This window comes from Rhinoderma darwinii, chromosome 6, assembly GCF_050947455.1.
Source record: "Rhinoderma darwinii isolate aRhiDar2 chromosome 6, aRhiDar2.hap1, whole genome shotgun sequence".
Taxonomy (NCBI): domain Eukaryota; kingdom Metazoa; phylum Chordata; class Amphibia; order Anura; family Rhinodermatidae; genus Rhinoderma; species Rhinoderma darwinii.
This window is the reverse complement of record NC_134692.1, coordinates 82,085,020-82,108,966: the sequence shown is the minus strand read 5'-3', so window position 1 is coordinate 82,108,966 and position 23,947 is coordinate 82,085,020. Positions and strand designations below refer to the sequence as shown.

Genomic DNA, 23,947 nt, shown 5'->3' with positions numbered 1-23,947 from the left:
GGGACTGGCGCAGGGCAAATGTGGTGCCTATTTTCAAAAAGGGCTCTAGGTCTTCCCCGGGTAATTATAGACCAGTAAGCTTAACATCCATCGTGGGGAAAATGTTTGAGGGGCTATTGAGGGACTATATACAGGATTATGTGACAATAAATAGCATTATAAGTGACAGCCAGCACGGTTTTACTAAGGACAGAAGTTGTCAAACTAACCTAATCTGTTTTTATGAAGAGGTGAGCAGAAGTCTAGACAGAGGGGCCGCTGTGGATTTAGTGTTTTTGGACTTTGCAAAGGCATTTGACACTGTCCCCCATAGACGCCTAATGGGTAAATTAAGGACTATAGGTTTAGAAAATATAGTTTGTAATTGGATTGAGAATTGGCTCAAGGACCGTATCCAGAGGGTTGTGGTCAATGATTCCTTCTCTGAATGGTCCCCGGTTATAAGTGGTGTACCCCAGGGTTCAGTGCTGGGACCACTATTATTCAACTTATTTATTAATGATATAGAGGAAGGGATTAATAGCACTATTTCTATTTTTGCAGATGACACCAAGCTATGTAATATAGTTCAGACTATGGAAGATGTTCATGAATTACAGGCAGATTTAAACAAACTAAGTGTTTGGGCGTCCACTTGGCAAATGAAGTTTAATGTAGATAAATGTAAAGTTATGCATCTTGGTACCAACAACCTGCATGCATCAAATGTCCTAGGGGGCGCTACACTGGCGGATTCACTTGTTGAGAAGGATCTGGGTGTACTTGTAAATCATAAACTCAATAACAGCATGCAGTGTCAATCAGCTGCTTCAAAGGCCAGCAGGATATTGTCGTGTATTAAAAGAGGCATGGACTCACGGGACAGGGATGCAATATTACCACTTTACAAAGCATTAGTGAGGCCTCATCTAGAATATGCAGTTCAGTTCTGGGCTCCTGTTCATAGAAAGGATGCCCTGGAGTTGGAAAAAATACAAAGAAGAGCAACGAAGCTAATTAGGGGCATGGAGAATTTAAGTTATGAGGAAAGATTGAAAGAATTAAACCTATTTAGCCTTGAAAAAAGACGACTAAGGGGGGACATGATTAACTTATATAAATATATTAATGGCACATACAAAAAATATGGTGAAATCCTGTTCCTTGTAAAACCCCCTCAAAAAACAAGGGGGCACTCCCTTCGTCTGGAGAAAAAAAGGTTCAACCTGCAGAGGCGACAAGCCTTCTTTACTGTGAGAACTGTGAATCTATGGAATAGCCTACCGCAGGAGCTGGTCGCAGCAGGGACAGTAGATGGCTTTAAAAAAGGGTTAGATTATTTCCTAGAACAAAAAAATATTAGCTCCTATGTGTAGAAATTTTTCCTTCCCTTTTCCCTTCCCTTGGTTGAACTTGATGGACATGTGTCTTTTTTCAGCCGTACTAACTATGTAACTATGTAACTATGTAACTTCAGTTTATTTGGGGTTTGTTTTATTTTAAAGACCCAACAATCGTTCTTCAATTGGGATTTTTCCAGGATTAGAAGAAAAAAAAGTTGCCTGCGTTTTGTTTCCCCATAGCGTTACTATTGTCTGTTGGTGTAAAAGAAAGCTGCACTACCAGGCACAGCTCACAGAAAACTTTAATGCTATGGCGGCCAGTTATTAATAGCTGACTGGCAGCTGTAGTATTCAGACGCCACCTGCACATTCTATATCTGCTCTCCTAACTGGTCATAGGCATCTTATAGATGACTGCATTTAAAGGGGTTGAATATATATATATATATTTTTTTAGGGATTGCAAATGAAATAAATAAAACAAAATGCAATACTTACCTATGCCCCTGTGATCCAGTTCTGGCAGCAGTCCCGGTGCTTGTATACATCAGATGTTGTTTTTCTGGCATTATGCCAGAAATCCGATTTGTCACCAGAGAGCCCCGCTAACTATTCCAATTGGCTGCAGCGGTCACATGCTATGTGCATGTAAACAAGCCCCAGGACTGCTGCCGGAGCGACAGCGCTGGTGGCAAGTATAGGTTAGCATCGTTTTTGTTTGTTTAAATTTCATTTGCAGCCCCTAAAAAATATTTCGCTTCCTGGATAAACCCTTTAAGGTGCCACTATGGCTCATGTGAATACTGGAGTGAAGGCTCTTCTGGGCTGTTTATTCCATCATCACCTTCATTAACCCCTTTAGGACGCAGCCTGTTTTGGCCTTGTGGTACAGCAGATTTTTTCAAATCTGACGTGTCCCTTTATGTGGTAATAACTCCGAAATGCTTTTACCTATCCAAGCGATTCTGAGATTGTTTTCTCGTGACATATTGTACTTTATGATAGTGGAAAAATTTGGTCGATAAATTCAATATTTATTCGTGAAAAACACCAAAATTTTGAGAAAATTAGCAAAAATTAGCATTTTTCTAAATTTAAATGTATCTGCTTGTAAAACCGATAGTAATACCACACAAAATAGTCACTAGTTACCATTTACCATATGTGTACTTTATATTTGCATCGTTTTTTGAACATCCTTTTATTTTTCTAGGACGTTACAAGGCTTAGAACTTTAGCAGCAATTTCTCACATTTTCAAGAAAATTTCAAAAGGCGATTTTTACAGGGGCCAGTTCAGTGCTGAAGTGGTTTTGAGGGCCTTATATATTAGAATACCCCAATAAATTACCCCATTTTAAAAACTGCACCCCTCAAAGTATTCAAAACAGCATTCAGAAAGTATTTTAACCCTTTAGGCGTTTCACAGGAAATAAAGCAAAGTAGAGGGGAAATTTACAAATTTCTCCTTTTTTTGCCAAAATTCATTTGTAATAAAAAAAATTGTGTAACACAGAAGGTTTTACCAGAGAAATACAACTCAATATTTATTGCCCAGGTCCTGCAGTTTTTAGGAATATCCCACATGTGGCCCTAGTTAGGTAATGGACTGAAACACTGGCCTTAGAAGCAAAGGAGCACCTAGTGGATTTTGGGGCCTGCTTATTTTTAGATTATATTTTAGGCACCATGTCGAGTTTGAAGAGGTCTTGTGGTGCCAAAACATAGGAAACACCCCTAAAGTGACCCCATTTTGGAAACTAGACCCCTCAAGGAATTTATCTAGTGGTATAGTTCGCACTTTGACCCCACAGGTATTTTGCTATATTTATTGGAATTAGTCTGTGAAAATGAAAATCTGCTTTTTTTCTGAAATCACATAGACATTTTTAATATTTACAAGGAATAAAGAAGAAAATTCACCCCAACATTTGTAAAGCATCTTCTCCCGACTACAGAAATACTCCATATTTGGTAATAAACTGCTGTTTAGACCCACGGCAGCGCTCAGAAGGGAGGGAGCGCCATTTGGATTTTGAGCACAGATTTTGCTGGATTGGTTTTTAGTGCCATGTCACGATTGCAACCCCCTGGAGGGAACAAAATAGTGGAAACACCCCAAAAGTTACCCCATTTGGGAAACTACACCCCTCAAGGAATTTTTCTAGGGGTATAGTAAGCATTTATACCACACAGGTCTTTTGCAGAATTTAGTAGAATTAGGCCGTGAAAATGAATATAAACATTTTTGTCCACTAAAATGTTGAATTTTTTCATTTTCACAAGGGATAAAGGAGAAAAAGTCGCCCTAAATTTGTAACGCAATCTCTCCCGAGTATAACAATACCCCACATGTGGTAATAATTTATTTCTTTAATAGAAATTAATTAACCTTTGCAGGACTGATTCTTTTTTGCTTTTCCATTTTAGTTTTTCACTCCCCGCCTTCCAAACGCCATAACTTTTTTATTTTTCCATGAATTGAGCGGTGTGAGCGCTTATTTTTGGCAGGACGAGCTGTAGTTTATATTGGTACAATTTTTTGTTAGATGCAAATTTTTGATCACTTTTTATTACATTTTATTTAGAGCTTTGGTGGCCAAAAACAGTGATTTTGGCGTTTAAATTCTTTATTTCTTACGGCGTTCATAATGCGCTATAAATGACAATTGTACTTTATTCTGCGGGTCGGTACGATGATGGCGATACCACATGTATATAGTTTTTTTTTATGTTTTGCAGCGTTTGCACAATAAAATCACTTCTTTATAAAATAATTAATTTTCTGTGTCACCATATTCTGAGAGCCGTAACTTTTTTGTTTTTCAGTCAAAAAAGCGGTGTAAGGGCTTGTTTTTTGCGGGACGGGTTGTAGTTTTTATTGGTACTATTTTCGGGTACATGTGACTTTTTGATCACTTTTTCTATATTTTGGGAGGGGTGGTGACCAAAAAAATAGTAATTCTGGCATTGTTTTTAGTTTGTTTTTTTTGCAGCGTTCACCGTGCGGTAAAAACAACATTATAGTGTTATAGATTGGGTCGTTACGAACGCGGTGATACCAAATATGTGTACTGGTTTTTAACGGTTTCATTTTTTTCCTATAATAAGACTTATTATAGGAAAAAAAAATCTTTTATTTTTACACTTTTGTAAAACATTTTTATCAACTTTTTTTTTTTAATTTACTTTTTACACTTCTTTTACCTGCAGCCCTGATCGCTGCTAGAATACATTACACTACCTAGGTAGTGTAATGTATTCCAACTGTCAGTGTGACGTCAAAGTCACTCTGACAGTAAGTCTACGAAGATCAGCCAGAGGCTGATCCTCATAGGCTGACATACATGGCAGACCCGGGGGCCGTTGTCTGGCCCCCGGGTGCCATCACAAGCATCAGCAGCCCCCACAATTGCATGGGGGGCTGCTGATGTGCTACAAACCCTGTACATGCGGGGATCGCAATCGAGCCCCGAATGTAACGGGTTAATTGCCAAAATCAGCGGCAATGAGCCGCTGATCGGCAACTAGTGGAGTGTCAGCTGTCAAGGACAGCTGACCTCCCGGTTCCCGTTGCACACTGTTGCCGACAGTGTCACAGACACTGTCATCGACAGTGTGAGTCGCGAACGGCAGTGACGTCCGGTCACTGACAGGAAGTCTATCAGGAGGCTGATCCTGATAGGCTTCCGTACATGACAGACACGGAGGCCATTACTTGGCCTCCGATCGCCATGCTAGCCATCTGCAAACCTCACGATTTATCGTGAGGTCTGCCGATGAGCTAGAAACCCCTGAATGCGGTGATTGCAATCAATCACCGCAATCAAGGGGTTAATTGCCGATATCAGCGGAAATAAGCCGCTGATCGGCATACCGTGGAGTGTCAGCTGTCAGGGACAGCTGGCCTCCCGGTTCCCGGTGCACACTGTCGCCGACAGTGTGCGCCGGGAACCACTCAGTAACTGTACGTCCGTGTGTGCTAAGACACTGGCCGCATGGACGTACAGTTGCGTCCTCGTGCGCCTAGGGGTTAAGCCATGATCACACACACAGTTTTGATGCAGTATTTGTGGCATATTTTAGGACCAAACACAGAATTGGACACAAAAGAAAGCAGATGCATCAGTCTTACCTTAAAGCGGCTCTGGCACCACATTATAAGTGCCCGATCTCCTATATAAGAAGATCGGCGCTATAATGTAGATGACAGTAATGCTATTTATTTCGAAAAACGATCTATTTTAAACCACTTTATGAGCGATTTTTCGCTTTATTCTAATGAGTTTCTTAATGCCCAAGTGGGCGGGTTTTTACTTTTAGACCAAGTGGGTGTTGTACAGAGGAGCGTATGACGCTGACCAATCCGCGTCATGCACTCCCTCTCCATTCATTTACACTGCACTAGCAATATAGTTATATCGTTATGTGCAGCCACATATACACAAACACTAACATTACTGTAGTGTCCTGATAATGAATATACATCACTACCAGCCTGGACGTGATATGTATTCAGAATCCTGACTTGTCTGTAGCGTCTCTGTGAGATTTACAGCAAGGCAAACGTAATCTCGCGAGATTACGATGTAACCTGTCATTTCAAACGAGATTACGCTTGCCTTGCTGGAATCTCACAGAAAAGATTCAGAAGTGTCAGGATTCTGAATAAACATCACGTCCAGGCTGGATGGTCATGTGTATTCATTATCAGGACACTACAGTAATGTTTGTGTATGTAGCTGCACATAGCGATATAACTATATTGCTAGTGCTGTGTAAATGAATGGAGAGAAGTGCATGACGCTGATTGGTCAGCATCATACACTCCTCTGTGCAACGCCCACTTGGTCTAAAGTAAAACACGCCCACTTGGACATTAAGAAACTCATTAGCATAAAGCTAAAAATCCCTCAAAGTGGTTTAAAATAGATCGTTTTTCTAAATAAAAAGCATTACTGTCACCTACATTACAGCGCCGATCTCCTTATATAAGGGGGTAGGGGCACTTCTAATGTGGTGACAGAGCCTCTTTAATACCTTTCCTACCCTTTGGATCCACTTCTGGCTTTGGCTAGAAAAATTGAGCCAAAAACTGCATTATAAACGTGATTCTGGCCTTAATAACGTGTGTGACATGGGTATAGAGAAGGTATTCACAGAATAGCCCAAATCCATATACATCTGCAGTTTTTTTATGTATTTTTAGCACATGTGTGAAGTAATGTATTTGTATTCTTGTCTTATACAGGAAGAAAAGGAGGCCACAAAGGTCGGGTGAGGCAGTACACAAGTCCGGAGGAGATCGATGCTCAGATTAAAGCTGAACATGAGAAGGCTTTGGTAAGCGTACACAGTAGGAAGTTAATCTTTCACAGTTACCAAAAGTGATTTTGAAGAGTAACTACACTTTTATCGAACGTTTGATATGTCATAGAGACATATCAAAAGTTTGGATCTGTGAGGGTCTGGGTGCTGAGACCCCGACCATTGCTGAAACAAAGGTACAGAAGCGCTTAGCTGAGCAGCCTGTACCCTTTGTTGTGATCGGCGCTCCCTGTCACGCTGCAGGCGGCTCTCGTAAATGTTCTATGTAAGCTGTTTTCTTCAGCCTGACGAGGAACGCTGATCACAGCCGAAGGTGCAGGGGGCTCAGCTGAGCATTTCTGCACCTTTGTTTCAGCAACAGTGGGGGTCTCCGCACCCGGACCCCCACCAATCCAAACTTTTGATATGTCTTTATGACATATAAAAAGTTTGGACGTGTAGTTCTTATTTAACCCCTTCCCCCTGCTTGCATTCTGGGCCTTAGTGACCAAGCCATTTTTTAAGTTTTTCCATCGTCACATTCGAAGAGCTAGAACTTTTTTATTTTTGCGTTGACATAGCTGTATAAGGTCTTGTTTTTTGCGGGACAAGTTGTACTTTTTAATAGCACCATTTTGGGGTACATATAATTTATTCATTAACTATTTTTGGGGGGGAATATAAGAAAACCTGAAATTTCGCCACTCTTCTTTTTTTTTTTTTTTTTTGCGTTTTAAATCTACGTCATTTACCGTGTGGTATAAATAAAACAATAACTTTATTCAACGGGTTGTTACAAAATCTATACAAATTTGGTATCTTTGCAATCGTATCTTTTACTACTTACACAGTAAAAACACTTATTTTTTTTTTTTTTCAAAATTATTTGTTTGTCTCCATATCTGAAGAGCCATAACTTTTTATTATTGTTCCGCCGATGCAGTTGTATGAGGGGTTTTTTTTTTTTTTTGCGGGATGACTTGTAGTTTTAATTGGTACGATTTTGGAGTAGATGCGACTTTTTGATCACTTTTTATCACATTTTTTTTAAAGTCAGAATTAACAGAAAACAGCAATTTTAACATTGTTTTTTATTGTATTTTTTTTATGGCGTTCACCTTGCGGGTTAAATAATTTAACAGCTTTATAGTCGGGGTCGTTACGGACGCGGCGATACCAAATATGTGTAACTTTTTTTATTTTTTGCTTTATTTTGTGTTTTTTTTTTTTTTTAATAGTAAGGCCTCATGCACACGACCGTGAGCCCGGACCGCAGAACCGGGCCGTAATAAGACATGCCCGTTCTTTCTGCGGTCCGGGCTCCCGGGCCGTGCAAGGACTGCAAAAACTACGGTCGTGTGCATGGCCCCATAGAAAAGAATGGGGCCGCAATTCTCCTGTGGATTTTCGGGGGAATTGCGGCCGCAAAAATACGTTCGTGTGCAAGGGGCCTAAAGCATTTTGTATGGGGAAAAAGTGGGTTTTTCATTTTTATTTTTTTTTAACTTTATTTAACTTTTTTTTTAAACTTTTACTAGTCCCACTAGGGAACTTCATTATGCGATCATTCGATCGCTTTTAGAATACACTGCAATACTTTTGTATTGCAGTGTATTACCTCCTGTCCGTTTAAAACGGACATGCATCTGCTAGGGCATGCCTCCGGCATGACCTAGCAGGCATTCACTACAGGCAGACCTGGGGGCCTTTATTAGGCCCCCGGCTGTCATCGGAGACACAGACAATCGGCGATGTTATCGCCAGGTTTCGGTGGGATGAGAGGGAGCTCCCTCCCTCTCTCCAAAACCACTCAGATGCGGCGCACGCTATTGACCGCTGCATCTGAGGGGTTTAACGGGTGAGATCGATACTAATATCGATCTCACTCGTTCGAGCAGGGATGCCCCCAGCCCTCAGCTACCTCTGGCAGCTAAGAGCAGAGAGATTTAACGGCTCCCTGCTCTGTTAACTGCATTCTGATGCCTCGCCGTGAAAAGGCGGTCATTAAGGGGTTAAAGCTAATGGATTGTCACATTGTTTTCACTTCCTTACTAGAGCCCATCTGGAGACGCCTTGTTTAGTTGTTTTTTTTTATTGTTTTTGCACATCATCTATAGAATCGATTTATGCAAATTTTATATCTCTAGCTCATTGCTAGTAAGGTTAGGGACAAATGGATAACTACCCGTTTGCGCAAATGGGCATACCATTACGTCCTTATTGCGGTCTATCGGCAGTGGGTTCCAGCTATAATATACAGCTGATAAGCCGCTGCAACAGCTAATGTCAGAGTTAACTCTGATCCCTCTGCCACCCCATCTGTGCCCTGCGTCACGATCCCAGGTCGTCGAGGAGTTGCCATGGCAACCAGGGGCCTAACAAAGGTCCCCAGTGAGCATTCCAAAGCATTACATATTTTAACCCCTTCCCGCTCAGTACTATTAAGTCGTGCTGAGCGCATCGTTTGCGCTCAGCTCCGTAAGAGTACTGACCTGATTTCACACAGCGCCATCTTTACCTATGCGTGTGTTTGAGCTGTGATACCTGCTGTTTCCCACAGCAGGTATCACAGCTCAGTGTGCAGGGGACCGATCGCGGTGGGCCCCGCCGATTAACCCCTTAAAAGCCGCCTGTGATCACGGCTCCTTAGGGGTTAAAGAGGCTCTGTCACCACATAAGTGGCCTATCTTGTACATAATATGATCTGCACTGTAATGTAGATTACACCAGTGTTTTTTATTTAGAAAAACTATACATTTTGACGGAGTTATGACCTATATTAGCTTTATGCTAATGACTTTCTCAATGGACAACTGGGCGTGTTTTACTATATGACCAAGTGGGCGTTGTGGAGAAAAGTGTATGACGCTGACATATCAGTGACCAATCAGCGTCATACACTTCTCTCCATTCATTTACACTGCAGATAGCAATATATCTATATCGCTATTTGCAGTCACATAAGCACACTAAAACGCTACTCATGTGTCATGATAATGAATATACATTACCTCCAGCCAGGACGTGACGTGTATTCATTCTCCTGACCACTTCTGTAGTGTCTGTGTGATGCACAGCACAGCGAGATCTCGCTGTGGATGACCGTTTACAGCATAGTCTCGCGGGATCTCGCTGTGCTGTTCTGTAAATCACACAGACGCTACAGAAGTGGTCAGGATTCTGAATACACATCACGTCCTGGCTGGAGGTAATGTATATTCATTATCATGACACATAAGTAGCATTATAGTGTGTTTATGTGACGGCAAATAGCGATATAGATATATCGCTATCTGCAGTGTAAATGTATGGAGAGAAGTGTATGACGCTTATTGGTCAGCGTCATACACTCCTCTGTACAACGCCCACTTCGTCATATAGTAAAACACGCCCAGTTGTCCATTGAGAAACTCATTAGCATAAAGCTAATATAGGTCACAAATGATCGTTTTTCTAAATAAAAAACACTGCTGTAATCTACATTACAGCGCCGATCACATCATGTACAAGATAGGCCACTTATATTGTGGTGACAGTCTCTTTAACGCACCATTGACGTCCCGCGACATTATCGCGGGCGGCAATGGTTGCTATGGCAACCGGAGGCCTAACAATGGCCTTCGGCTATGCCATCTACGGAAGCCTAGTGGGTCCTGACAGTCAGGACCCACTATGCTTGCTGTTAGTGAGTAGCTGACATCTCTAATACACTGAACTACGCGTGTAGTGTATTAGAATTGCGACAAAACAAAGGTGTATAAAAGTTAAAATGAAGTGACCAAAAAATTGAGTAAAAAGAGATCAAGAAGTCGCATGTACCAAAAAATACTACTGATCGAAAGTACATTTCGTTACGCAAAAAACAAGCCCTCCCACAGCTTTCTTAATGAAAAATAAAAAAAAGTTATGGCTCTTAGGGTATGTTCACACGCTTAGCAAAAAACGTCTGAAAATACAGGGAGGTTTTCAAGGGAAAACCGCTTCTGATTTTCATCCGTTTTTTTTTTAACAACTCGCGTTTGTTACGCCCTATTTTTGGAGCTGTTCTATAGAGTCAATGAAAAACGGCTCAAGGAGTGACATGCACTTATTTTTCGCAGGCGTTTTTTATTACGTGGCCTTTTTTCAAAACGGCCGAGTAAAAAAAAACGCCCCTTCGGAACACAACGCAGTTTTTTGCATTGAAATCAATGGGCAGATGTTTGGAGGCATTCTGCTTCCGATTTTTCGGCTGTTTACGGCCCGAAAAACGGCCGAAAATAAGCCGTGTGAAGATACCTTTAGAATATGGGAACACAAAAAGTAAATGATTTTTTAATAAAAAGTATTTTATTGTGCAAACGCCATAAGACATAAAAATAAAAACATGGTATCGCCATAATCGTATCATCACGCGGAATAAGGTGAATGAATGTCATTTATAGCGCACGGTGAACACTGTAAAAACAAAAGAAAAAAGAATAAAAAACAATAGTAGAATTGCTGTCACCACGCCTCATAAAAACTGATCAAAAAGTCGCATGCACCCCATGAAAACTAAAATGAATTCCTCAAGTAGTCTAGTTTCCAAAATGGGGTCACTTTTAAGAGGTTTCCACTGTACTGGTACCTGAAAAGCTCTGCAAATGTGACATGGCACCCAGAAACCAATCCAGCAAAATCTACATGGAGCCCTGCCGTTGGTCCAACTAGCAGTGTATGACCACATATGGGGTATTGCCATAATCGGGAGAAATTGCTTTTAAACAGTTGGGGCGCTTTTTCTCCTTCATTCCTTGTAAAAATGAAAAATGTGTACCTTTTTATCGGAAAAATTTGATTTTTATTTTATTTTTTTCAATTGCACAGCCTAATTCACAAAATGCAGCAAAAAACCTGTGGGGTCTAAATACCACTATACCCCTCAATAAATTCCCTGTGGGGTGTAGTTTGCCAAATGGGGGTCACTTTTTTTCGTGATTTTCCATTGTTTTGGCACCACGAGACCTCTTCAAACCTGACATGGTGTCTAAAATATATTCTAATAAAAAGGAGGCCCCAAAATCCTCTATGTGCTCCTTTGCTTCTGATGCCTGTGTTTCAGTCCATTACCGCACTAGGGCCACATGTGGGATATTTCTAAAAACTGCATAATGCGCGCAATAAATATTACGTTACGTTTCTCAGGTAAAACCTTCTGTGTTACAGAAAAAAATTTAATACAAATTATTTCCTGACAAAAAAAGAACTTTAGAAATCTCTCCTCTACTTTGCTTTAAATTAGTCTGAAACGCCTACAGGGTTATGAAATTTTCTCAATGCGGTTTTGAATACTTTGAGTGGTCTAGTTTTTAAAATAGGGTGTTTTATGGGGGTTTCTAATATATAAGACGCTCAAAACCACTTCAGAACTGAACTAAAGCAAAGTGAAAAGGACACGGCGCCAGTGTAGTTCAGATGGTAACGTGGAAGAGCGAATTGATCAAGAGAATTGCTCACCTTGTAGTTGCAAGTACTGGCAGGTATTTGCAATGAAAAAAGAAGCTGCTGCCAATCCCAAACACAAACACCCGGAGGGGTTGCCAAAAGTGATAAATATAAAATAGTAAAAACGGGAATATACAGGCGCTGCTTGGTTGTAAAAGAACACAAGATTTATTAAATAAATGAGGTACAGATGCTACGCGTTTCAACGCCGGACTGGCGTCTTCATCAAGCAAGTAAACCCACATAAAATATGTGTGTATATATACAGAGATACAATAAAGCTGATTGGACCAATTCAGACAGGGTTCTCATTTATCAGAGGGAAGAGGTAGCAACTTATCATGAAATAACAATACGATAGATTATTGCAGCCGATTGTCAAAAATGTATACGTACAGACAGTCGGTCTGTGACCTGGAGTATAAACCGAATATTACGGTGGCCTGGGAGGGAAAAAAAGAAAGGATGAAACGCATGCTGTCATTTGGTGTGTAGTCATTTACAATACAGTGTAAATGAATGGAGAGGAGTGCATGATGCTGATTGGTCAGCGTCATACACTCCTCTGTACAACGCCCACTTGGTCGAAAGTAAAAGTACGCCCACTTGGGCATTAAGAAAGCTCATTAGCATAAACCAAAATCGGTCCTAACGTTGTGAAAAAAGATCGTTTTTTTTAAATAAAAAGCATTACTGTCACCTACATTACAACGCCCATCTCCTTATGTAGGAGACAGGCCACTTATAATGTGGTGGCAGAGTCTCTTTAATGAAGCTATTTTTGCTAGTCTTTGTTTCTTAACAATATGTCTGAGGCGAATCAAGGAGCCTCGTATAAACGCTTTGTGAGCATTCTAAAGAGTATCTATAGTAATGTCAGGGGTGTCGTTAGTTTGGAAATACTCCTTAAGCTCCTCAAGTTCTCACTTGTGTTTACTATGGGACAAAAGAAAGGAACTACAACGCCACAAGTAAGTTTGGTTAGTGCTGTGTCTTTCGTCAAGTTTCATCGTCAAAGTCGCATGATCAGACCACGTGATCTCTTGAATCTGCGTTTCTTTGGACAAGAGTAGTACCTCTCTATCTACAATGAACATGTCGATACGTAAGTATCTATTATGAGGCTGTGAATAACAAGAGAAGTCCGTCTCAGAGCCATGTTGTAAGCGCCATACATCATACAATTCTCTGTTCCAACACATCTCTCAGAGAGGTCTGAGACAGTCTAGTTTGGAGGTAGAATCAATTGAGGCATCCATCACTGTGTTAAAATCTCCACATAGAAGTAATTTCCCCTCTTTATATTTATCAAGAAGTCTAAAGATTTTATGGAAAAACCTAGTTTGGTGTCTATTAGGAGCATACAGATTTACCAATGTATATTTAACATTATTAAGTAGACATACAATCCCGACATAGCGTCCATCCGGGTCTATGTGTGTCTGAAGCAATCGGAAGACTACAGTATTTTTAACTGCTATCAGAACGCCTCTAGATTTAGTGGAATAATGTGACTGATATATATCAGGAAATCATCGATGTTTTATGCATCTTTCTTCAAGAGGTGTGTCTCTTGTATGCACAAAACATCACACATCTTAGATTTGACCTCTCTCCACATGTGAGCCCGTTTTTGGGGGCTATTCAGGCCATTCACATTCAGGGACACAAATGAGATAACCATTATTCAATATAGGGACTTGCTAATATCTGACCTATTCCCAGACCGTACGTATCTAGGAGAAAGCACCTCCTTCCTCGCCCAACATGAGGCCCCCTGAGTAACGTATAGCATGTCATATGTAAAGTGATTTTGTAAGCACTGGTTAGAATCTGAACTGTAAAAAACAGGTGTACAAGGAAAAAAAAAAACTGGAAACATCAATGGAAAATCACATCAAACCAAATTGCAGGAAAGGACAAACTATGTTGTTGTCCCGTGGGTCCGGGGTAGAACAGTCCATCCGAAACCGAACCCCGATGGCCGCCATCTGGCACCGAAGATGTCTGATGAGAACCGTAAGAACAAGAGAGAGTCCAAGAACATAACGCTGAGCTCCGTATTACGACCATCTAGACATCAATCCCAGCGCTCAGCAAGGTGGTCGTCCACGATGACCAACCGTTCGCCATTCTTCTCTGATACGCTGTGGAGAACCCATAGATGGTGGCTTAGGAGGAGAAACAACAATGTTCCACTGCTTCAGAAGGGTAACGCCGTCCGATACAGACTTAATGATGTGAGACGAATTTTCGTACGAGACCATGAGGCGAATTGGAAATCCCCACCGATAGAGAATGTTATGATCTCTTAATTCTAGAGTGATCGGGTGTAGTTGTCTGCGTAGTTGCAGGGTCACTGCCGATAAATCTGAGTATACTGAAACCCCTTTAAACTTTGCTGGAATAGCTGATTCTTTTCTAGAGGCATTTAGAAATCTCTCCTTGATGTGAAAAAAGTGCACTCTGGCCAGCACATCTCGAGGTATGGAATCTGCCAGGTGTTTAGGCTTGGGTATTCTGTGTACTCGGTCTATGATTAGGTCTTGTGGACTACAGGCAGGGAGCAAAGCTTGAATAAAGTCATGAACATATTGATTAAGGTCTTTTGGTGCAATGTTCTCCGATATTCCCCTGAATTTGAGGTCTGGACCTATCTTCCAAATCCGGCATTTTTGCTTTAACTTGGGATTAGTCGTTTTCCAGATCGTAGTGTGCATCAATAAGAGTGTTATGAGATGAGGTGATTTCACTCATTTTCGTTTCTACACGTTGCACTCTATGTTCCACTGCTGCAACAGCGTTCGCCAGAGGGTTAATAAGCTCAGCCATGCCTGTATGTAGTGAGTGGTGTAATGCCTGCAGCATGGTCTTTAGCATAGATTCCGTTACAGGGTTGGAGGATGAGGGCAAATGAACAAGGACATGTCCAGGTATAGAGGTAGCAGTTAGAGTGTCTCCTACCGTGTCTTGTGTCTCGTCTGGGTCTTGCAATGCCGCCTTAGTACCCCAGGGCTTCTGGGGGCCGGGGAAGATGGCGCCGACAGAACCGGCCCACATGGCGATGCGGAGCTATATGGAGAGCTGCGCTCTCTCGGAGAGACCGCAGCTATGTCAACTCTTGTGTGCGAAATCCTGAAGGCGAACTAACCTCCGGTGCTGGCACAGATCTGCTCCGTCTCGGTAGCTGCTCCTCGACCTCTCCCCTTGAGCAACGATGAGGCGGCTCGGAGGTAAGTGAACTGGCCTGTGAATCGGAGGCCATCTCCTCTCTGTCTCCCTCCGATCGGCGAGGATAGTAGAAATCCGTCAGTTTGATCGGTTTCGTCACCGGTTTTTCTTCTATTCGGCATCTCCCCTCTCTAGGTATGCTCTGAGTGAGCGTTCTCTCTCGTTCTCCAGTATTAAATGGCTAATTATCTATGCTTCGTGTCGGAGCCGAAGTATCAAGCGGCCATCGGGTTCAGCCGCCAAGCCACGCCCCCAGAGAACCTTTCTCAACCTATCACATACTACACGCCGTGTCAAGTATAAATAGGAAGTACATACAATAATTCACAAAAACCTATTTGATGTACAGTTTACATAACACAAATATATATATATATATATATATATATATGATTCCCAACCTATATCAGAAGCTGGTTTTTAAAGTGCAATCATTTCATTATAAATTCATATACATGAGAATACAGCATATAAAAATCATGAGCAGTGATTCAATTAGCAATTCAGCTGATTCAGAAAGATGCAGAGGCCAATTAAATATTTCTACATATACCACTAACTGTAAGTTTTGTATAACATCGTACCAGACCTAACCAGCAAGTAGCGTCCGCGCGCATCTACTGCGCATGCTCGAAGATGGCGTCCAAACCGGAAGTTCAATCCAGTGGAACGCATATGACATAAAGATCACTATTGCGCATGCGCAAAGACGGAGCTTGCGTTCCAGTCATTCTGCGCATGCGTCAACAGCGGCGATAGTGATGATATAAGATGTGCATAAAGAAAAAGGGATTTATGTAGGTAGAATAGTCTGCAAACTTAAATACATGCACGGACCTGCATCTAAATTGATACACCAAATAGCATTGATCAAAAATCAGGGGCAGACAACCAGCAATTATATAACCCCAGCTACAGAACTACCATATATCCAAAAAATCGGGTATCCTAATATATTGTCAATGTGACTATAGCCACCATCCAGACATAGTGGGCTCTCACAATTAACAAGGATAATATCATCCCAACCAGGGATATCAAATACACCCTTAGCCAAAATATTAAGGGAAAAACGCATATTTCAAATGTAATCAATATGCGTTTTTTTATTTAATAAAAGGGAGCTCACTTTACTTATATGGAACATAGTTCAAATAAAAGGGGTACTCTACATTTTTGGATTATATAGTTGTAGTGAACTATACAGTAAAGACACACAAAACACTATATCACTGTATTCTGGAAAAAAAAAATATATTTATAAAGCCAATGTACATTTTTCTACTCTGGGCATTCCGATCTCAGAGAGTGGGTCTCTGCTACTTTCCAACAGTCCTCAAATTGCTGCGATGTATCTAAAGAATGTAAAAAAAGGGAAAAAATTAATATACAGTATTTATAAACACAAACACAGTAGAATCAGATAAAAATATATGTAAAGGAAGTCCAAATTAGACCCTAAGGGCCAACCTTCTATCCCCACCACGTCTCATGAGAAATCATAAATCCAATATTAACACAAAGAGACAGTATTTACCAGTGCCAAAACACTTATTGGAAAAAAAACACGGTGTGTCGCAATTAAAATTTTTAGAATCCTAGATTCAGTACCCCAAATGAGACGTGGTGGCGATAGAGGGTTGGCCCTTAAAAGAAAGGAGTTGGAGTGGATATACAGGTTGGAAACAATGTCTCCCAAGGGGTTGGGGGGTAACTTGCCCTGATACCTGAGGATTGTCTTCGGTGGGCTTTCTCAAAGGTATAGGTTGTTCCTTGTATATGTATAATTTAGGATTTATGATTTCTCATGAGATGTGGTGGTGATAGAGGGTTGGCCCTTAGGGTCTAATTTGGACTTCCTTTACATATATTTTTATCTGATTCTACTGTGTCTGTGTTTATAAATACTGTATATTATTTTTTTCCCTTTTTTTTACATTCTTTTGATACATCGCTTTATGTGAAGCAATTTGAGGGCTGTTGGAAGTAGCAGAGGCCCACTCTCTGGGATCGTAATGTCCCGAGTAGAAAAATGTACATTGGCTTTATAAATATATATTCTTTTCCAGAATACAGTGATATAGTGTTTTGTGTGTCTTTACATTTTTGGATTATAAAGTTGTAGTGAACTATACAGTAGAGTATCCCTTTTATTTGAACTATGTTCCATATAAGCAAAGTGAGCTCCGTTTTATTAAATAAAAAACGCATATTGATTACATTTGAAATATGCGTTTTTCCCTTGATATTTTGGGTTGGGGTGTATTTGATATCCCTGGTTGGGATGATATTATCCTTGTTAATTGTGAGAGCCCACTATGTCTGGATGGTGGCTATAGTCACATTGACAATATATTAGGATACCCGATTTTTTTTGATAAATGGTAGTTCTCTAGCTGGGGTTGTATAATTGCTGGTTGTCTGCCCCTGATTTTTGATCAATGCTATTTGGTGGATCCATTTAGATGCTGGTCCGTGCATGTATTTAAGTTTGCAGACTATTCTACCTATATAAATCCCTTGTTCTTTATGCACATCTTATATCATCACTATCGCCGCTGTTGACGCATGCGCAGAATGACTGGAACGCAAGCTCCATCTTTGCGCACGCGCAATAGTGATCTTTATGTCATATGCGTTCCACTGGATTGAACTTCCGGTTTGGACGCCATCTTCGAGCATGCGCATTAGATGCGCGCGGACGCTACATGCTGGTTAGGTCTGGTACCGATGTTATACCGCTAACTGTAAGTTTTGTATATGTATAAATATTTAATTGGCCTCTGCATCTTTCTGAATCAGCCTAATTGCTAATTTGAATCACTGCTCATGATTTTTATATACTGTATTCTCATGTATATTATATCTTGTATATGAATTTATAATGAGATTATAGCATTTTAAAAACCAGCTTTTGATATAGGTTGGGAATTACACATATATATATATATATATATATATATATATATATATATATGTGTGTGTGTTTTATGTAAACTGTACATCAAATAGGTTTTTGTGAATTATTGTATCTACTTCCTATTTATACTTGACACTGTGTAGTATGTGATATCTTGAGAAAGGTTCTCTGTTGAACCGAAATGTCGCTCACTTGAGGTGAGTGTTTCTACCATAGGTTTTAATATGGTATCATTGTACTTACTGAGGTTGTCGCAGAGATTTCCTCTCCTCGAGATGATGGGGCAACCTGGTGGTGGGATTCTTGTGTATCTTCGGTAGTAGTTAAAGCCTTGCTACTGTTGGTTCTTGTATGATAAGGCATTCAAGCAATGCACCAGAGATAAAGCATAATCCAATTCTTCCCTCAGTATGCCATTTAATAATGCACTAAAAGAGGACAGGGGGTTAACGGTCATCTTTTTATAGCAAGTAATGTTCTACCGTTGATAAAATGCCTCCATTTCGTACATTTTCTTTCGGCCAAACAACTTCATTGCCGCCCTTGTTTGCCGGCTTGTATACAGTGTCTTCCAAGGTCCTTAGATTTTCTTCCTTCCAATAAAACCATCTCTTAAACATCAGTGCCCGAGCGAAGAGGTGCAGGTCTTTTACCGCTGTAGAGGCATCGTTGTGAGAAGTTACAAAAGTCATACCCCTCGATCGCACCCCCAGGTCAACAAGTGACAAAACATATTTAGACAAATTTCATCCTTTGCTCTGCGCCTGCGCAAGGCTCACCAGCGCGAACAACGGCCGCTTTCCTTGCTCTGCTTGTGGTTCTGTGCGTGCGCGGGGAGCCACCTCACTTGTCGGTGCGCGGCCCCGGCGCATGCGCGCACCACACACAAGCAGACGCCATTGTTTGCGGCAGCATGCTGTCCACAGGGGATAGAACCAGGTAAGTGTGCCTAATTGTGCACAGACTATTCAACAGTTACAAGTAATTATATGACAATATATAGTAGAGAAACACTTCATTACAGAAAATTACCCCTGAGGAAGCCACATTTGTGGCGATACGCGTGGGGCATTCAGTCCCCTCTTCCCCTTTCTGACCATGGGATTATGCTGTTTCCAGCAAACGGTTTGATGCAATATTTATTTTTTCAGACTCATGCATATACAACTCAAATGCATGTTTAGGGGAATTGATGGAAGTGTGGGGATATTTGTTGGTTGGTCACTTATTAGGGTGGCAACTTTCTCCCCCTATAAGATTTTGTAGAGCATGTTTATGCTTTTTTAAGTGTTATCATTTATGAAGTTTATTTACTATGACTAAAATGTATACTTTTGTGAGATACACAGAGATTCTATAGTATTTTTTTGCTGCATATACATACCCGTTTGTGGTATATATTTAGACAAATTATAAGAGTGATTTCAATGGGATTTTTAACCGATCAGTTTTTAGATCAGAATAAGAATAAAAACGGATCAGAGTAACTGATTATACAGCGCAAGTGTGAACTTAGCCTTGGAGTACTAACCCCCATTTCTTAGGTCTACCTGGCAGTCGGTCATAGTCTTTAACCTCCTATGTTTCTCACTGTACAGCTGTAATGGATACCCACAGAAATAACCAACCAGGCAGCACAATTCACCTACTTTTTCACAACTTCGGTTAGGATCCAGATACACGGCTGACCCCAGCACTTCAGTGCCTTTAGCTAGCCTGTTGATTTATTCTCAGATAATGTCAGTGGAATGGGAGCCAGACAAATGATTGAGAGGTTGGAGATACAGTTCCTTAGGCCTCATGCACACGACCATAGCCATGTGCACGGCCGTGATTTCCGGGTCGGCCGGCCACGGAGTGACAGCTACGAGCTGCCTGCAAATCGCAGGCTGTGCACATGGCCACGGCCATTATTTTCACTAAGCCCGGACCGCAGAACACGGCTGTAATAAGGCTAGCCCGTTCTTTCTGTGGTCCGGGCTCCGAGGCCATGCACTGACCGTGAAAACCACGGTTGTGTGCATGGCCCCATAGGAATGAATGGGGCCACAACTCTCCCGTGGATTTTCGGGGGAATTGTGGACGCAAAAGCATGTTCGTCTGCATGGGGCCTAAGGGTAATGACTAACCGCAAATAACTAGCTCCAGGGAAGATATTAAGGAAAAAGAATACGCAACTGTGATAAAGCAGAGTTGGGTACACGGTACAGTCCGGGAGGGTAGTCTGACAAATCCAACATTCGGCAATGGTGATGTAGCAGAGTCGGGCGCGTGGTGCAGTTCAGGACGGTAGTTAGACAATCCAGTTTTTGGCAATAGTGATGTAGCAGAATCGGGTATGCGGTACAGAAGATATTGTAGTCGGGGACAAAAAGAATCTGGTCAAAACATAAGGCACAGGTAGATAGATACCAGCTATACCAAGTAGAGAAACAAACAAACCACTACAACTGGCACTGCGGCACTGCTGGTGCTTTAAATAGGTTGCCTAGCACTCTGACTGGTTGGACGACCATACAATCTGCAAGGACAGACGGTGCGGCGTCCGAAGTATGTTATAGCAGCGGTTTATCTGGGACATAATGTGATCGCAATGGGGTCACTTTACGCCTTGATCTCCATGCAGGTTCAAATCAGGTGGGGGGGGGGTGCGAGCTCGGAGAAGCAACAGATACACTGAGACGTTTCTCAAGGTAAAAATCCTTCTAATTTATTGAACTACAGTGCTCATACTTATAGCATCAGACGAACAAAGAACATTCCATAACATATGAGTCATCTGTATATTCAAGCCTTACAGCTTCCTTTCCCATAAAGCTCATTGGTGGAGCACCAGGTATTCCCTTGTGTTTCCTTTATGCTTAGGGGGGGTGGTCAAGTGATTGACCACCATCTGTTTGCAATTTTCAAGGGACGGCAGAGCATCTGCAAACTATTTCTTCTCTTAACCTTTCTAAAATACCTTTATATTGTAATACATGTTCTCCTTTATAACATTTCACTCCTTATGGTCCCAAATACATTATATATGTTTATTTATACCATAACAATCCCTCCTTTTGTGATTTTACCAACACCTAAATTCCAATGCTACTTCTATCTCCTGATAGCAAGGCTTCGATCCATTTCTTCACTTGATTCACACAGGTATGTAGGTGGGGTAATCTCACAACATTCTTTCATCATAATGTATAGGCCTCTGACTGAATGCTTCCCTTATTTTACAAAATGCATAACAATTAAAACATGTAAGCAATACAAATAATATCATTAAACAAATCAATGGTTGGAAAAGCACATGTAATATTTTAGTAGCTGTAGGTGAGAATCCTGTAAAAACGTCATACCAGTGATGGGCACTAGCATCTTTAATTGCTGATGATAAATGTATCACTTCCCTAGCTGCTATTGTAGCCAATATTTTCACCCTACTTAGAGTTACATTATGGGCTTGGATTAGTTTTTCAACTTCTCCTGATCGTTGTAACACCTTTTTCAATTCGTCTAAAGATAAACTAAAATTTCCATAGGGCAAAGGTTCAGGTACCCATATAGTGGACATTATTTCTTCTAAAGTAGGCAGGAACACTATAGTTTGGTTCCCCCAAGTCAAATGCGTCACATTGTATAGACATCCTGAAAATGGTCCTGTGAGTTTAAACTGGCTAAGGGTCTGCTTGTTGTTAGTTATTAAACATACATGCTGTGGACCTACTTCAATATAAACCTGTAGGTTAGCTTCTGGGATTATAGTGAGTGCGCATACATTATCTTGGTGCTGCATTAGACAGGGTTCATATATCCCTGACTGTTGATTACATACATATCCTTGCTCTGTTAATTGGCACAAATCTATATTCCTTGTCTTATTTTGAGAATCTGTGTGTTCCTTTCATTTCCGGCATCCAATATTGTCCTAATAATGTCACCGGATCAATCATTACCATTGGCATAACAATAAATTTGCATAATAGAGTAGGATTTTTCACATTAAATGCTATTAGTCTTCCTGCACACCATTTAGGTGTACACTCAGTATACTCAGGCTGTAACAATAACAACGTATCATTTCTCTTTACTATGGGCAGAATGTCTGTCCATTGCCTAACATGACTACTAAACAATTTATTCTTAAAATTATTCATCTGTTCTTGTTGCCACATCGTTTTAAGCGTACATACTGTCCAATTTACAAAAGTTGATACATTCTGTAATGTTCTATATTCGGTTAGCATACTTTCATTAAAAACATTTAGAAACAGTTCATCTATAGCTAACCCTTTTTGCTGTAAGTCAAAGGTAGTAGGTAACCATGACGCACCTATCCTTAATGCAGTAGATGTGTCATCTCCCACTGAGTTTAATTTGTTCATAACTGTTTCTAACTGTATACCATTCAATACTCCTAATCCCGTTCCTACCCCTCCTAATAGCGTGTCATACCATTCTCTTTTTTTGTCTATGACAGCTGGGGGATTCAGGGAAGGAAATATCGAAGTGTACATTCTTTTTCTGCTGTTGGGTTACAGCGCTCTTACAAGTGTGTGGGATTCTTTCCAGACTTTGTACTGTTATATGTGGCTTAAAACTATCTCTTAAAATTGTTATCAAGAATACAAAATATATTCTATTTCTTATTTCGCTATTATTCATACATAATATCATCCCGTCAGTTTTCTTTTATTACAATCGTAGAGTTGAGCCTCTCCTTGTTGCATCTTTCATAAGTCTTATTTATCATTTCGTTTCTATTTTTACTGGTTGTATATTTCTGTAGATACTGTAAATCTGGTTCATAACAACAAAGCAACAGCCCCGGCGTCTCTTCTTGTATGCTAATGTTGGCTGTTTTGTCTATGTGAAGGTACACAGTCCCTCCATGTGGTCCTTTTTTCCAAGTCCCTTCGGTTGTAGTCACATTTGTAGTATAACACGGGGCATTGGCCTTACAGGTGTAGTTACCCTGCTTTCTATCCACTGTGGCATTCGCCCACCCTGTCCTGAACTGTTCCAATGATTCTGTACTGATTACGTGTACAGGAGTAGCAGTTCTGCCTTTTTGTATAAGAGCACACGCAACAACCGCCGCAACAACCGCAAAGATCTTCATTCTTCTGGCTGAAGAACCTTTTTGCAATGACTGGCGTGAATCCAACTTGCCTTTCCTTCGAGCTTCACTGAGGTGCTTGTTGTGAGTAGGACTTGAAACGGTCCGTCAAATCTTGGGTCTAGACTTTTCCTCACGTGTCTCTTAACGACCACCCAATCTCCCGGTTCTAACTTATGCGTCCCTTCAACTGAATCAGGATCTGGAATGGAAGCAAAGACTTGTGCATGCACCTTGGTCAATTGTTTGTTCAGCGTTGATACATAATCTGTTAGTCTACCATACTGCATTTGGAGCACCTGTGGAAAATAACATCCTAATCTGGGAGCCGATCCAAATAAGATCTCATATGGGCTGAGACCTGTTCTTTTTGTTGGAGTGTATCTTACTGAGAACAAGGCTAATGGTAGACACTCGGTCCATGGTTTCCCGGTTTCTACCATAGCTTTTTGGATTTTCAATTTTAGAGTCCCATTTAGTCTCTCAACCTTCCCACTGCTCTGTGGATGGTATGGTGTATGTAGGGCTTGACTTATGCCTAGAGCTGACAACACATGGTTCATGATTTCACCCGTAAAATGAGTTCCTCTGTCGC

General features: G+C 41.0%; 1 protein-coding gene across 5 annotated transcripts in view; it reads left to right on the top strand.

Annotated features, from left to right (window-relative positions):
- Positions 1-23,947, top strand: part of PDAP1 (PDGFA associated protein 1) — a 110,584-nt gene that overhangs the window by 14,583 nt on the left and 72,054 nt on the right. For all 5 annotated transcript variants that reach the window (XM_075829976.1, XM_075829977.1, XM_075829981.1 and 2 more), the window contains exon 2: positions 6,573-6,664. In XM_075829976.1, the coding sequence (XP_075686091.1) occupies positions 6,573-6,664 (92 nt within the window). The remainder of the gene's footprint in view (positions 1-6,572; positions 6,665-23,947) is intronic.